Source organism: Stegodyphus dumicola, chromosome 11 (genome assembly GCF_044657685.1).
Source record: "Stegodyphus dumicola isolate Sdum_Otavi_A_Nest chromosome 11, ASM4465768v1".
NCBI classification, from domain to species: Eukaryota; Metazoa; Arthropoda; class Arachnida; order Araneae; family Eresidae; genus Stegodyphus; species Stegodyphus dumicola.
In genome coordinates, this window is record NC_140778.1 from 148,445,946 (window position 1) to 148,463,388 (window position 17,443).

The 17,443-nt window shown below is 34.8% G+C and overlaps 1 protein-coding gene across 2 annotated transcripts in view; it reads right to left on the reverse strand.

Annotated features, from left to right (window-relative positions):
• The window catches only part of LOC118186925 (alpha-tocopherol transfer protein-like), a 58,077-nt gene that overhangs the window by 17,302 nt on the left and 23,332 nt on the right, over positions 1–17,443 (reverse strand). The window contains exons 1-2 of one of the 2 annotated variants that reach the window (XM_035357106.2): positions 9,093–9,486; positions 3,881–4,123 (exon numbers count right to left, since the gene is read on the reverse strand). In XM_035357106.2, the coding sequence (XP_035212997.1) occupies positions 3,881–4,123; positions 9,093–9,219 (370 nt within the window). In that variant the 5' untranslated portion in view covers positions 9,220–9,486. Of the gene's footprint in view, positions 1–3,880; positions 4,124–9,092; positions 9,487–17,443 lie in introns of those variants that run through there. The other variant, XM_085827309.1, reaches the window with a different exon arrangement.

The window sequence follows — 17,443 nt, forward strand, 5'->3', positions numbered from 1 at the left end:
CTCCAAAGGGGATGAGACGTGGAAACGTTCGAAACATGTGGCAGGTAAACATAATTTTGCGTTTTCTCGTACAAATCTCTGAACATCGAATGTGATTGCCATTTTCAAAGATGCTCACAGTTTCAAAACTCTTTTAATTCATGCAATTAGTTTACCAAATAATAATTTCCTGGGAAAAATAACTCACTATCAGATCGACGTAAGATTGCACAAAGCACCTCAAGATTTAAATAATCTAATTACCAAAATCATACTCAGTACTTGCGAAGTTACGAATTCACTTGAGTAACTTCTGCGTTGGCCTTGGCCATTGCTGATTCTAATCAGATTTATGTTTCGTGAAAACAATGAAAGTTATGTGTATCTTTAAATTAAGAATAAACACCAAATACTCATTAATCGTATTAGAAATTTCCGTAAATTTAAAAGAAAACTTAATCGCAGCGCAACTATGAAACAAGCACCTTCTTTTTTAATCATGATCAAGCATCCTTTCTAGCTAAAACAAAAACATCGCACTTTCCTTGATGTGTGGCGTAGCTGGAACTGTTGTTATTCGGCGCAATCTCTGTGTTTGCCGCTAGAGGTCACCTATGAATTCTCAGCCCGTACTGATGTACAAATAAATAGTGCGCGTTATAAGCCGAATATTCCGGGATATAACGCGCACTTTTAGCACAAAAACATCGACCAAAATTTACAGGTGTTCGTTATATATAATACATAATGACAGCTTAAACATAAGGAAAAAATTAGATTTTTACGTGCAACAGAACCCTGCTAGTTTAAAAGAAATGACTTAACTTATGAAATTAAACATTTTCTTTATCAGATAACATGAAAAATTCGCTATGCTCGTCTTCTGTTATATCTTATCGAATTCTGTTTCATCTTCCCAATCATTGTTACTTTGATCCATTAATAAATAATCATTATCCGGTCCATCTTTCACGAACACCAAACATTCTTACTGCAGCAGGACTTCCATTTTCTTTCGAAAAATGAATGGCTAGGCATTTGAAAGCAGCACTGTGTTTGTTTCATTTCTCGGGAGGCATATTTACTATTAAAAGGATCACTAGGTCAACAGAATTTCAGCTAAAACAAATAATATTTAACTCAAGCCTTCGATTTTCTGTTCAAACTCACGACTTTCACAACAGAAAGAGAAAATAGCCAACTCCTAATTACACGAATTCATTCAGGTTGGAAGTGCATTCTTACTCCAAATTATATCCCCTTTTCTAGAAACGCTATAATAGCATTCTTTTGGACAACTTCATTGAATACAATTAACCTTCTTTGCTGGAATATATACTCCCTCAAGCATTTAACCCGCACATATATTTTTACCCTTATCGCTTCTCAATTTAGTATACCATTGTTCGAAAAGTTAAGACAAATCTTCGAATTAGTTGTCAGGACTGCTGTTCCTTCTAATTGCCCATAGAAGCATTTAACTAATCCTGAATGGGAGCAGGGAGCTTACTCAAACTATAGTCGTGTGTGTATAGGACAAACAGCACCATTACTAAAGCATATTTACTAATCCTAAATGGGAGCAGGGAGCTTGCTGAAACTATGGTTATGTGTGTAAGATAAATATCACCACTAAGAAAGCATATTTACTAACCCTGAATGGGAGTAGGGAGCTTACTAAAACTATGGTCGTGTGTGTAGGACACATAGCACCCCTAAGAAAGCACATTTACAAATTCTGAATGGGAGCAGGGAGCGTACTCAAACTATGGTCGTGTTTGTGTAGAACAAATAGTACCACTAAGAAAGAACATTTACTAGTCCTGAATGGGAGCAGGAAGCTTACTCAAGCTCTGGTCTCGTGTGTGTAGGACAAATAGCACCACTAAGAAAGCACATTTACTAATCCTGAATGGGAGCAGGGTGCTTACTCAAACTATGGTTGTGTGTGTAGGATAAATAGCACCACTAAGAAACCACATTTATTAATCCTGAATGGGAGCAGGGAGCTTACTCAAACTATGGTTGTGTGTGTAGGATAAATAGCACCACTAAGAAACCACATTTATTAATCCTGAATGGGAGCAGGGAGCTTACTCAAACTATGGTTGTGTGTGTGCAGGATAAATAACACCACTAAGAAAGCACATTTACTAATCCTGAATGGGAGCAGAGAGCTTACTCAAACTATGCTTGTGTGTGTAGGATAAATAGCACCACTAAGAAACCACATTTATTAATCCTGAATGGGAGCAGGGAGCTTACTCAAACTATGGTTGTGTGTGTGCAGGATAAATAACACCACTAAGAAAGCACATTTAGTAATCCTGAATGGGAGCAGGGAGCTTACTCAAACTATGGTCGTGTGTGTAGGACACATAGCAGCACCAATAAGAAAGGTTAAATTTACCCTTTATTTTTCACAGCGTACAGCCATTCCCGCACTTCGGGCTACAGAGCACTTATGGCCTAAAACGTAGAAAATAAGAAATAAACTAACTTAACTAAATAAGAACTAAACTTAGATGCTCTACAGAGAGTAGTAACGCGAAGATTGGCCTTTTGACACTACATATATAGTGAGCGAAATGCAAAAAACTGCAATATCTCTTCAAGTATCAGTGAGAACTATGTTCTGGCCTTAAAGGCAGACAAAAACTAACTGAAAAGCAAGCGCGTAGTAAGGCATCAAGAAGTCTCTCTGTTGCCTAAAAGCCACATCTTAAGTACCTATACAGTTTGCAACCTCGTTAGCATAAACAATTCTACTCGCGCTTATTGTGGCCGGAAATGGGAAATAAGAGACGATAGCAAAGTTTTAAAATAAAATAAAATAAACTTTAGTAAAACTTAAAATCCTTACAAACTAACAACTGAAAGCAGATGTTCTTTTCGGTCATATATAGTTTTTCACTCAGCCTCAGAGAAAACTCTAGTATTTGTCGAAATTACAAAAATCCGAGAGATTTAATAGTGATATGAGTGAGGCCTTGATACCCGTTTCTTGTTCCATTTTTCCAAGAAATCAACAGTAAATTTTTGTGTAGGACTGCTTGATTTGACACGAAAAATAAAGGCTACTTGATTTGACCCGAAAAATAAAGGCTACTTGATTTGACACGAAAAATAAAGGCTACTTGATTTGACACGAAAAATAAAGGCTACTTGATTTGACACGAAAAATAAAGGCTACTTGATTTGACACGAAAAATAAAGGCTACTTGATATGACTCTAAGAAAATGATGAATTGAGGGCACCCTTCTCCTCAGTGTCATCAATCAATAGAATTGCATTGAGTTAAATCAAACAGCCTTACCCGAACATTCACTGTTAATTTCCGGCAAAACATTTAACAAGAAACGGGTATCAAGGCTCATATTCCTGTTAAATCTCTTGATATTATCACCCATGGGTTTTGCGCATTTGGACTTGTATAAAGGCTGGTTGTCCAAATGTTGACCTACAACCTTCTTTGGACTTTGAAAAACATTCCGCTTCCGGTACTATAAAACCATTGATTATTTATTGTCTTGGAAATTACTGTGTAGAAAGATAGTGCAGAATAAGGATATCAAATAAAGCATTTAAAATGCAAACATTTTAAGTGAAATATTTCTGTAAATACAATGAAAATGATCTGAAGAATGTACGAACACCCTCTTAAATTTATCATTAATAACGAATATATGAGGAAGTGAGCAGTACATTTTAGAAAACATATCGACATATTATACAACACCATATTTTTATTGTAGAAAACATGTCCGAAAAATTTTAAAAAAATCGGCTCGGTTGAAAGCGAGTCAGATAATAATTTCAAGAGTTTACCCATACAGCTAAATAAAATACAAAGAAACAAGCAGAAAGCCAAGTTAAATAAACTATATAAAAACATCTCACCTAATAGTAAAATTCCTACTATACCACCATCCTTGGTTCTGAGCTCGGAGTCTTTAAAACTGTTCATACTCATAACTTTTCTTAAATCAGATGGCAAGAAGTCTGTAAAAATTCCCGAGTATTTTTTCTTGAAGCGATAGAAATTTAAGAATGAGTTGAAAGCTTTCTGGACGTCGTACTTCTTGCAGCGAAGAAACATCAAGAAGAAAGTATCATCCATGAAGGGATAAAAATTTGGCTCATCTGAAAAATGAGAAAGTAATAATAATAATAATAATAATAATAATAATAATAAGTCTGTGCTTTCAGATTTTAAATTCACCAAAGTAAATTTGTTGAGGCTTTTTACAGTTTCGCTGACCTTGCAGTCTACCAATCTCCTACTAACCTCCAACTAACCCATTCTTTATTTTTTTTTGTCTTTTTAGCTTTATAATTAAGCATCATTTTCTTCGCATTTACGCTATGTACATTCAACAGAAAAATTACCGAAATTTTAAAAGCAACATAGAAAGATATATTTAGAATTTCCGATGGAGTATTAGTGTTCCATGCATTTTTTTAGTCTTGTCTCTTTTTTCAGCATTTTTTCGCAATTTATCATATCAATGTTTAGTTTTTTTTAATAAGATGGCTTACAAAACTTTTGTTTTGTCTTGCTGCATTCTACAGGTTCGCGCATTTGCAGTAATTGAGGAGTAATTGATGGTAATGTGTTTCTGAATGAGGATTAAGAGGATATTACTTTGATTCATCAATTATAAAAGTATCTCAAAAGCATGGCTTTAGTTATAATAAATACTATACCATAGATGTATTAAAAGTACTAAAACAATATATTCTGCTCCATGCATCTCTTTCGCCATTGCTAGAAAATCCTCCCCCCTCCAGCTCTTGAAAAATGTATATACGTTTATTTAGATTCAGATTACGTTTCATATTGTTTTATAAATTAAACAACAAAAGTGTAGAAAATGTTGATAAGTGCCAAAACTTTAACAAAAGTAGATTTTGATATTCATAAACTAAAACTAAATACTTAACACATAACTAAAAGGTTGACCATGTTCTTCCCCCTGAAGTTTTGAAATTTCCCTCGGTTGAAAATCCCTGTTGTAGAAGATATATAAAGATAGGAGAGGAAAAAAAATTTAAAAAAAATAACATAATTTTTAAATCAAGTTGAATGTTTACCTCACAAAAGCATTCAAGAGATGGCTGCTATGAAATAAATACCTGGCTAAAGGGTTTTCTAAGGATTATTAATATGTATTTATGTTAAGTTTTTCGCCAGTGGAAAGTGAACGTTTTATCAAGTGAAGTATATTTTGAAAAATATTTTTGCTAATTGAGATCAATTTCGTAAAATACTTAGAAACTTTCAATTAGGCATTAGCAGTTGTTACCTGTTATATACAGTGATGAAATTATATTACTGGATATTCAGTAAAGATTATTAACTTGTTTAATTATGAGTACACATTCAGTGTATGTGAAAGCATAAATACTGGATCAAAGTATCACTAATAACAATCATGGTAATACAGTGAATATTTAACTTCTCTTGAAATCAGTAATCTATATTTGTAACACATAACTTCCTACATACACATTTAATACATTTAATACATTGTAGCATTTAATGGTGTTAAAATTAACCAGCTCTATTTTCTAAGTATAATGATGTTGGTACCGTTAAAAAAGGACTCGATTTACAATATTGGAGGCCATCTGATGTTTTGAATCTGGCAGATGTCACTAATGGATGTTAATGATATTATTCGTGTAAATAATGTACAGTACATTCGCATATAAAGTATTTTGTGAACTAGCCTTATCAGGTTCTGTGTTCCTCCTTACTTGCTTAGGGAACATTAACTGTCCTGACTCGGAACAGGGAGCTTACTAAAGCTATGTTCAATAAATTTGGGAAGTAGACAATACACACAGGAAGGGTATACGAAACCCTTTATTCTTCTCTCTTTACAATGATTTCCGGACTTAGGAATACAGAGACCAACCACTTGTCGTCTGAACGTAAGAATATAAAAATATTAACTAAACTCTAACTAAACTAACTTTGGATTAATCAAACAAGTTCCTAACTCAAAGGTTGGCCGTATATTAACAAAAAGCCGTATGTAGTACAGAGATCTGCTAACACTACGATACGTTTAAAATTATCAAGAGGATTAAACCTCTGGCCTTGAAGGCAACCAGCAACCGAGTAAAACTACTATGGCAAGCGGCCTGCTTCTAGTAACTCCTTCCTCTCTCTTGCTTGGCAAAAAGCCACAACTTAAGTACTTGGCGTTCGCAAGACAAATTTGCATAAATAAGTTAAAGCTTTTAATTCTGGCCGGAAGTAGAAAATAAGAAGTGATAGTAAAGATTTAAAATAAAATAAACGTTAGTAAAACTTAGGATCCTTACAGCCTTATATTATTAAACAATTTTAATTTGTTGCTATTTAACGAAAAAAATATGTCACCTTTTTGAATGTTTTGTTTTTATGGTTTCAGTTTATTATCTACTGTGTTAAATATAAACTTACACACTTTTATCAAAGATTTTAAAATCTGGGCCCTTTCAGATTTTATTTATTTATCTATTAATATATTATTATTATTATTATTATTATTATTATTATTATTATTTTGTATTTCTTTATTTTTTTAAAAGTGATTAGATAGTAATTATTCACGTTTGAAAGGGAACTGCACTTTGAGGACTTTCCGAGCAGATTATGAAGGTAACATAATGTTAAAATATCTTAAAATATACCATATGACTTCCTTGTACGGAATATTAAATTATGCACATTTTTTCCTGCATATCATTTAAACTTATTTCCTCGAATTTTATTAGGAACAGATTTCTCATTCAATTAATTCAATTCTCACTTTGCGGCAAGGCAAAAATGCAAAACCTCAAAATACCTTTATTAAAAACTAAAAAATATAAAACATCGTATAAATAAGACAAAATAACATGCCGAATAAATACTAATTCAGAAGTCAAACAACAAAAATCAGCGTTATTTTTAGCGTTTTGTAAATATAACGCTGATTTTTGTTGTTTGACTTCTGAATTAACATCGTATAAAGTTAAAACAATTAAAAATATTACAATTAAAATTAGAGTGTCTACGCAAAAGCAAGCACTTCGAGCAGCAGGTTAATAAGGCAGGTTTTTCGGTGCATAAAACTGAAAGTTTATTTTTGGTTGCATTCGGCAAAACGACACTCAAGGTGCATAAACTGACTTAATTCACTATTCTGCTAAGTTTCAAATGTAAATAAATATGGCTGTTTTTGTAAAAACAGCTTTTAAATTGTTCATAATTCTACAACAATTACATGCAGATTATCTAAAGGCTAAAAACGTTAACCGGAAAATAAGAACAACATAATTCAATCCCGTTTAAGGCAAAAAATGCACAATTTACCAACGTATAAGAATAAAAATTTGATGTATACACCACATGACTTCCTTGTACGGAATATTAAATTATACGCATTTTTTCTTGCATTTCCTTTAAACTTATTGGAATGAATTAAACCTACTTAGCCGAAAGCGCATAAACCACAGTAGAATAAAGGCATTCCTTAAAATTCACTTTATTTGTTTACCATAGCGACACTCTGGCGCTAGGTTCACTTAACAGTATTATATTTCGTTCATATTATAACTCAGAATGCACAAAATTTATATCATTTAAAGAATTATCTAATCGTTGCCACATGTTCTATTCAAATACTATAATAAAGCTAGAATGATGTATAAAAGAAATTAAGCAAACAAAACAAAAAGGAAACAGTTTTTTACAGACGATTGAGTATTTCTCATTCAATTCATTCAGTTCTCACTTCGCGACAAGGCAAAAATACATAAAAACTCAAAATATCTGTATCAAAAATTACGAAGTAAATCTTAAACACTTATTTCCTCGAAAAAATTCCAGAAAGGATTAAGCTTGATTAAATTCGCAATAATAAATGAAGGCGCTGTCTTTGTTGTTGCGAAGCTACACGTTTCTTTAGATTGGCAACAAATCCACTACTCTGCTGTTTCAAATGTAAACAAGCAATGGCAAACGGCACATAAACAACTTTAAAATTGTTGATAATTCTAAAAATATTGCATACAGATTTACTAAAGGCATAAAAACCTTAACCGGAAGATAAAAACAACATAATACAATCATTTTTAAAGCCAAAAATGTACAATTTACAAGCATATAAGAGTAAAGAAACTGAGATCACTGAGCCGGGTAACAGAGTGGATATATATATAAATATATTTATAAAGGTTTGGTGCGGGCGATTGCAACAAAAATACGAGGTGCAGATCTACATGTTATAGTAGTCCTATGTACAAAATTTTAACATTCTGAGGCTACTTGTTTTTGAGTACGTAAACGTCACGAAAAAGAAACTCTTTTGAATCCATTTTAAATCCTTTTTGCAACTCATTTTGGGGAAAACAGTCCTTTATTCTGTCGTTATATACAGAAGTGAAGCAAAAACATTGCTAAATCGCATTCGATAGCGTTCAAAATGGATATTTTCTTTGAAATATGATACCCGAAAATTTTCGTTATTACAATCTTTCATGTCGTGGAGCAAAAACAATTTTACTTTACACCTGACTGCCAGTGGCTCCGACATAGCAATGTGAATACTCTACATCTAAAATTTTAAAACACCATTCCAGAATTTTAAATGTTTATTTAATAGAATTCTATTCATATATTTGCAAGTTATACACTATAAACACAATAACAAAAATTTTAACTTATCTGCACCAGCGTGAATAAGCCTGGCATAATTTCTGAACTCGGCGCAACTTTAGGAGGTAAAATACCGCAAATTCAAACACAAGGGTTTCATCCTTTTCAACGCAGCTAATTTTCTAAATATATTTTACTAATATCCGCAGCGGGGCAGCGGATTCCATTTCATTCACCCAAAACTCAAATTTTGTAACGCAATAGTATCGCAAAATACGCAAAGAAAAAAAAAATCGACTTAAAATCAAAATTAAAAATCTATAGAATATCATCCGCTGTTGCCAGTCCAGCACTGCCAATTTTTTCTTCCTGCAGCTGTTGCCAGACTTATCCTCGCTGTATGCGAGAGGTACAACACAATCCTTCCTTTACTTCGTGCAAAGAAGCAAAAATGAATCATTCAGAATACATGTCACTTACTTTCTATAAGCTGTTTGAAGAATATCAAAGCCTGTTTTCTGACATCAGACGTCTCCCCAAGTTCTATTTTTGCTTTCTTTATCAACTCCGGCGTTAATCCATCGAGGTGATATGGTAGAAACTCCATTGGTACTAATTACATTCCAACTTTAAAACATTTACATCAAATACTATAACGATGACCTTCAAATAAAAGCAAATTCAGCAAAAAATTTCTTAAAGCGACATAAGTTTTCGATCTTCTTTGAACGAGTAATCGTAAACAACATGAATGCCCAAAATGATCATGTGCGAGTTAACTCGGAAAAATAATAGTGTGACAAAAAAATTGTAAAAACGCGTCATTTATATGGAAGGTCAAATTTGTTGCAATTATGTATAAGTCTAATCATTATTCATATCAAAAGGTCAATTATTTCCTGCAGTGATACACATCAAAAGCTATTCTTTTCCACACAAAACTGGAATCAAGTGTAACATTAATTACTTATAAAAAAGAGGAATTAAGGAAATACGGGAGATATTATCGCAGCTATCACAACAGACGATTTATCCTCTATGCAGAAGAACTTTTTTTTTTTTAATCTTAAAAAAATGGCTTCACAAATATCCTGGTATTATCTTCTTTAGCAATCCACTGTTTACGTGAAACATTTTCTGTTTGTTTTTCTGTAATTAACGTGCATGTAGATTACGCTATTGCCTTTTTATGCAGGCATCTTGAGTTTTGATTAAAGTTCCAAGACTTGTGACCCATTCACTTCAGAATATGCACCGTTTAGTATAATATTTAAGTACATTGCGCAAAAAAAAAAAAAAAAAAAAAAAAAAAAGCGGAGGGGGGCAGTTTTTTATCTCCCTTTCTACTGGGCCGATTGACAAAATTCAAGCTGCGGTTTTTATGTCTCGAAAGCGCGACTTAGGATATATATTAGATTTATATATAGCATTGTTCTAACATAGGTATTTTGACTCAAAATCGGACTTTTTCTGAAATAACATATCAATTTTTTTTCATATTTTCATTCTACGACTCAAATTACGCCTAAATATTAAATTTTATAAAATTTGGTGCCAATTTACAGAGAAACTCAAAAATTTATCCTGGCGCAATTTTTTTTCAGTTTGCGCTAAGAATAATTCACTTGGCGAACTTCTTAATATATGGCAACCTATTTTCCTTTTCCTTCCATTATGCCGGAGATGGAAAAAAGGCACCTCGTTCCTACCTTTTCACATTTTGCATGCGCGGAAAAAAAGTCACATCGTTCCTACTTTTATTAAATAATTTTAGCAAAGTGTCTAAACCACATTTCCTGTTTTATCCCTTTCAACAAATATGCCAAATTTCAAAACGCGCCAATATATAAAATCACGTATATGTTCTGAACTTTTGAATATAAAACTGTAACCTTTTGCTGATATGTTTAGAAATACGTCTACTGTAAGATGATGGTAAAATTTTTATAGATTATAACTCAAAATGTTTTTCGAAAAAATTACAAAAATTATTTAAAAACACAAATTTAAAACATAAATCATTAAAAATGGGCGAATTCCATTTGAAATGAACCTGAATATCGAAATGTGAAAGGCAGAATCAAATAAGTTTAATAAAAAAAGAGATATTTATAAACATATACCAAACTCAATTAACACTGAAGAGCTAAAATTTTGAGGGCTAATTTTTTAAAAAACTACTCATGCGATTTTTTACAAAATTTGGCAGTTTGGCGTAATCTGAGTCGTAAAATTGAAATATGAAAAAAAAAAATTGGCGTGCCATTTCAGAAAAAGTCCGATTTTGTGCCAAAATACCTATATTAGAGCAATACTATATATAAATCTAATACATATCCTAAGTCAAGCTTTCGAAACATGAAAAACGCAATTTGAATTTCGTCAATCGGCCCAGAAGAACGGGAGCTATAAAAAACCCATTTTTTTTTTTTTTTAGTCCAAAGGGATTTGAATCCCGAAGGACTATTAGTTTCGTTTTGGCATTTTGCGTCGGACTCATAAATGTCGGTTCACTTTTCAAACTGTTGCCACAAAATGTTAGAGTCCTGCATTATATTTGAAGAAATTAAATAATGAAAAATCTGCATAAATGTATGTATATTTCTCGTATTGTGATAAAACAACGGTACATAGGGTCATCGAATTTTGAATAACGTAATCCTCTAACGAATATGAGCATGTGGAAGACCAAATTTGAAATTTGAAATTTGTTTTATGATCGATTTCCTATTTTTTAAAACTTTGACGAATTTTTGATTTAACAAACTCAAGGATTTCAAAGCGAGCAATGGCAACGTTGTGCAGAAAAAACATTTTTATCTCCAGCGCGTGAGTCTCTGTATCGGAAATTCTAAAGATATGCTCGTTTTAAAACTATTTTGCGATATTGCTGTTGCACTGGATCTTATGGTTTAAGTGCGAGGAACATGATATTTAATAAAGAAAGGTGACACACAAAATGTTAAAAAACGCCCCTTTGGACGTAATTTAAAATCTGAAACATTTCAAATTTTTTTTTTCCCCCGCAGTGTATATACGGATTGTCACGTACGTACGGGTTCGTAATGACTTGAATGCACACACAACCGATGATAGCTTGATAAAGTATATTTTCCTAAAGGAACCATTTAGTGTTCTGGAAGTTTCCCTAAAAGCATTCGTAAAACTCTTCTCGGGATAACAGAGTATAGTCAGCGATTACGCTTCAAACTACTAAGAACGTTAAACACAACGTAATGCAAAGCGCTTTTAATTAAAGCGGAAGCTCTAACCTATATCTCAATGCTCCGAAGTCAGCTCTGAACTAACAACTACTTTGAGAAATATCGATATCGGTATCGGCAATGTCATATCGCGATATTGCGAATTTAGCAATGTAATGCTATATACAATCTTATGTACTTTTCTCCCCGCAACCGAGAAATTTCCAGTGATTGCTTTTTCTCAAAATTACTGGAAAGCATATATATTAAGTTATATATAAAGGTCGGATAAGATTACAGTTACGTATTGTGATCAATTACAGTTACACGGGGACCCGACCTAAATATCGCCACTTGGTCGCCGAAACTGGCAACTTTTGACGATTTGTTGCCAAATTTAGCGACAAAAATTAATCGCTGAATTGTACTCTTTTGCATTCCAGAAACCTCGAGAAAATACCAGAATGTTCTCGTGCATGATTGAAAAGCTTATAAAAACCGGAGGGAAACATCTCAGTTCAGTTGTTTACTTAGTTCTTATTGTTGATTGTATCAGATTAGCTTTCTCTACGTTTGAATTGTGTTGTATTTAACGTTTTAGTAGTTTAACTACTGTATGATATTGTACGAATATATGTGAGGAGAAGTTTCCATATTTTGTTTTATTTCTCGTGATAAGAATAAATTTTATTAACTTTTCATCAGACTTGTTCATTCGTTCTATTACGAACCAGTACTCCCGCAACAATGTATTATACAAAAAGATACTAAAATTTCATATATAATTTCGTTAAAATTATTTACATATATACAAAATTTGTAATATCGTCCTTTCCTAAGGATTGCACATCTCGTGTAGTCCCTGAACAGGAAGAAATATTTGCAACTTTGGCAATTCAATCGAATGCTAAAATAATAATTTCTGTAACATAAAACATATTAAATCAATAAATGCACGATTTTATAAATGCGTATACTAATAGGACCATGGTCTTGGTACACTATTTGTATTATATACAATATGGGGACTACGTAGTGTAGTCAAAGTAAGGGACCAGCCTATCGTAATGAATGATTTTAGGCTTAGGATTTCATGGATTACGGTTCCGAACTACGACGTCGTTCTGACTATTTACAATCGTGTAAGAGTAGTGCTTGGGTTATTGTAGTTTACGTGAAAGCCCTTTCTGTTAAATCGGATTCCATCACCACACCTTGTGAGCTTCAGTCAATCAATGTTCTGTAGCTCTCGTGTCATAACGGGTATTTATTTATCTTCTCCTTCACCAGGTTCACTCGTTCCCGTTCTCTCGTTCACTTCAATACCCTACGCATCACTTCAAACCGTGCCTAGAGATTTTGAATCTTCCTCAGGAAACATTATTAATGGTCTTTCTTAAGTAGATACGCAATGTAATGAACTCTGGCGCAATGTAATAAATGTAATATAACGAACGCAATGTAATGAATGATCCACAATGTAATGAACGACTGGCTCATACGCAACCATGAGCGCTAACACGCATGCGCCCTTCGGACCGAATTATTTTCAAAATAGGGTGGAAGGATGGGGACTTTCTTTTCCTCGAGCACATAAATTCTCTTTTTTCCGGAGAAGAGAAGACTCACGTCAACTTTCAAGTCTCAACAAGTAATAACGCCCCTTTCGGACGAGTCTATGTGTTTTGGCAGAATGCCAACCAAGGTTGCGTTTAAGCCGGTCGAACTACATCAATAAATTTTTCGAATTCGGAAATTTATTCTCTGGTTTTACAGACTACGTCTACAACGTTTTCAGATTAATTCTTTAACAAAGTTTAGTAAACCTACCAAACATTTAGTCATCATTTATTACTATAACACCTAAAATTGTTTTTCTTAAAATATGGTCTAAATATGATTTGTGCAAATATTGTATCATATAACATAATTGTACTGGTCAGAAGACATACTGTTTTCTAACTCTGAATGGCATTTCGGAAGTAGCAGTAGCAGTAGTAGTAGAAGTAGGAAAGCAGTAAAAGCTCTTATTTTTAAAAGTACGGAAGGCTAAAACAAAAGCGACACTTCTAACATCGATCGCTAGAGTTAGCACTAAACGTGCTAAGCTGATCGCTAGCGTTAGCACTAAAAGACACAGCAGTTTGGAAAACGGACACAAAGATATGGTTTATCCAATTGAAAGCTCAGTTACGACAGATCAAACGAAATACGATTATGTCGTGAGTTCCACTGAAGCTGAAATATTATCACAAATGTCGGACATTTTGATCAGTCCCCCAAGGGACGAACAAGTACGTGGTTATTAAAAACAAACAAATTTGCATCTTCGCCGAAACCCAAACGCAAAAGACCCAAAAATTATTAACTAAGGTCGAATTGGGTGAAAGAAAATCTTTCCAGTTGTTACTAGAAATGAAGAATTTAGCTTCAGATACGTTAGGTGAAACTTTTCTTAAAACTCTCTGGATTCAAAGATTACCCATGCCAATCTCGAGAATTTTATCCATCAGCGGCGATGATTTAGCCAAATTGGCGACAATGGCCGATAAAATGTGGGAAATAAAACCCACGTCACACCAGAATCCAGCTATAGCTTGCCCTAGAGATGACAATGTTTTAGTTAATCTACGAGAGCAGATTTCAGAGTGATCCCTACAAGTAAGCGAACTGAGGAGAAGACATTTTTCTAGAGGTCAACAGTTCTAATACCGCTCTAGAAGTACTTCTATTAATAGGCGTAGTAGCGAATATGAAAGCTTATATTATTATCACTCAAGGTTCAGCGATAAGGCTTTGCTTAATGCAATAATCCTTGCAATTGGTCTGATAAGACCAAAGTTCACACACAGGAAAACGAAATTCTCAATTCTCGCAAACGATGGAGAGCCAAGGGGGTAGAGGTATGGCGTTGCTTTATGTCGTGACAAGGACAGCGCCATCCAATTTTTAATCGATACTGGCGCAGAAATTTCCGTGATTCCCCCATTATCGAAAGAAAAGAAGAGCTGTTGGACAAAACTTAGTAAATTTGATTTGTGTCTGAGAAGGGCATTTGATTGGCCTCTTGTGATAGTTGGTGTAAATACACCAATAATAGTATTGACAAAATAGTATTGACTTTTTGGTCTCACTTTCACCTTTTGGTTGACAGCAAGAATCGTAAATTAATTGATGGCATCACTTCATTATCTTCTATTGGTGACTTCACCTATGGTGTCGTTTCACCAATGGTTCATGCAGTACAGAATCAGTACGAAGTAATCCTCAAACAATTTCTAGATCTTTTGCGGCCAAGACTCGTCAATAATAAAATCAAAAGTCCTAACATTGAACATTTCATTGAAACTCTTACGACTAGGATCAGAAGACCCTCAGCCGAAAATTAAAAGCACCAAAAGCCGAATTTGAGTTTATGTTGCAAAAGTTCTTTAAAGGCCTTCAAACGTTGTTGGGCCAGTTCTCTACATCTCACCCTAAAGAAATCAGATGACTGGAGACTATGTGGAGATTGTAAGGTTATTAATAATATCACCACTCCTGATCGATATCCTCTATCGTCCCTAACCGACTGTGGCTATATTCCCCACGTAAAGAAGATTGTTTCATCCATTGACTTAATTGGAGCTTATCAACAAATTCCAGTGCACGAAAATGACATCCCAAAAACGGCCATTATAACTCCTTTTGGGCTGTTTGGATTCCCATTCTTGACTTTTGGTTTACGCAACTCGGCAGAGACATTTCAGCGGTCCATGAATATTGTTACGAAATGTCCAGGCGTGCTAAGATAGCTTCCCCGCAAAGCGGGTTTAGGGTTGCCATAAAATGGAAAGGGAAGGTAGGGTTGCCACATTTGGCGAGAAATCGCCCATTTGGCGATAAAATTTGCATAATGCCTTGGACAGATGGAGAACCTTCTAGAACGAATTCTTACCGGTTTAGCCCAGAATGTTCTCGAACACAAGCCGAAAGCTATATAAACCCTGCTGGTCCGCAGTCAGTTAGTGTGTGTTTCTCATCAAATGTGTGACTCGTCGAGAGGGCGAGTCAGATTGTGCGCCTCGTCTGGCGAGCTGATAGTCAATTAGTATCGAGTTGGTGTCTCGTCTAGCGAGTCAATCCCTGCGGAGTCAATCGAGTTCACAGCCGGGCAGCGAGTGCCGAGTGGGTCGTCGAGTTCACCGAAGGAGTCTGTTAATGTATCGCGGTTAGTGCATCATCGAGAGAGCGTGCTAAGCTCCGGGAACGACTGAACCAAAGAGTTGGGAGCCGTGCTCTGTGTGTCGTCGACTGCATCACGAGTTGTAGCGTGGAGAGTCTCGAGAGTACGTGGAGGTAATTACTGTCAGATAGATAATTCTATCTAGAATGATATTGTTACGAAATTTACAGGTGCGGTAAGATGGTTTCCCCGCAAAGCAGTTTTAGGGTTGCCATAAAATGACAAGGAAAGGCAAGGTTACCACATTTGGCGATATTAAGCGACAAATTGGACGATATACCATGGACAGATGGAGAACCTTCTAGAACGAATTCTTACCGTTTTAGCCCAGAATGTTCTCGAACACAAGCCGAAAGCTATATAAACCCTGCCGGTCCGTAGTCAGCTAGTGTGCCTCGTCTAGAGTGTGAGTTAGTGTCTCTCATCTACTTAGTCCGCGTGGAGACGATCGAGTTGACAGCCGGGAAGCGAATGCCGAGAGGGTCGCCAAGTGCATCGAAGAGTCTCTTAGTGTATCGCGGTTAGTGCATCGTCGAGAGCGTGTGTTAAGCTCCGAGAAGGACTGAACGGAAGAGTCGGGAGCTGTGCTCTGTCTGTCGTCGAGTGCATCGCGAGCTGTAGCGTAAAGAGTCTCGAGAGTAGGTGGAGTTCTGAGAACGACCGAACAGAGTCGGGAGCTGTACTCTGGTATTTTGCAGTGAAGCTCTCTCCACCGTTATTGCCTGACAGTATAAAGGCTGTGTCGCTGATTGTTTCAGCGTGTTTATAGCAGATCTTCGACGACTGTAAAAGTGTTTTGAAGCTGTCTTGATTGATATTGGTAAATAAAGTGTGTTACGATACTTCATCATCAAATGTCGTCATTATTCACTCCAAATCTACGAAACCAGTACGAACGTGAAGGAAGAAAATAGCGTAAGAACTGGTGTTAGGAAAAAACGTAACAATATGTTACTATCAGGATTAGACTAGATGACATACTAATCGCTTTTCCAAACAAAGAGTCACACCCTAAGCACTTACACACAGTTTTAAGAAAGTTAAAACGACTAGGGTTTATGCATCAATGTTGCAAAATGTATTTTTGGCACTTCAAAACTTAATTATCTTGCGTATAAAATCACAAGTGAAACAATCCGACGAAAGTTCTGGTCCCATTTTTCAGGTGAACTATTATAATTAAAATACACTGAAATGGTTCATCGGCTGATTCTGGATACAGAAAGGCAAGGATTTTTGTGGAAGAGAAATTTCAATTGATTTCAATGTTCCTCCTCCTGACGAAGTGGCACTGATGTTAATTGATTTCCTCTTATATGAAGTTCTTTTGATTATTTTCCACTAATTTTTGAATAAATAGATAAACAATAATAACAAATGTAATAGCAAAAACATTTATTCTC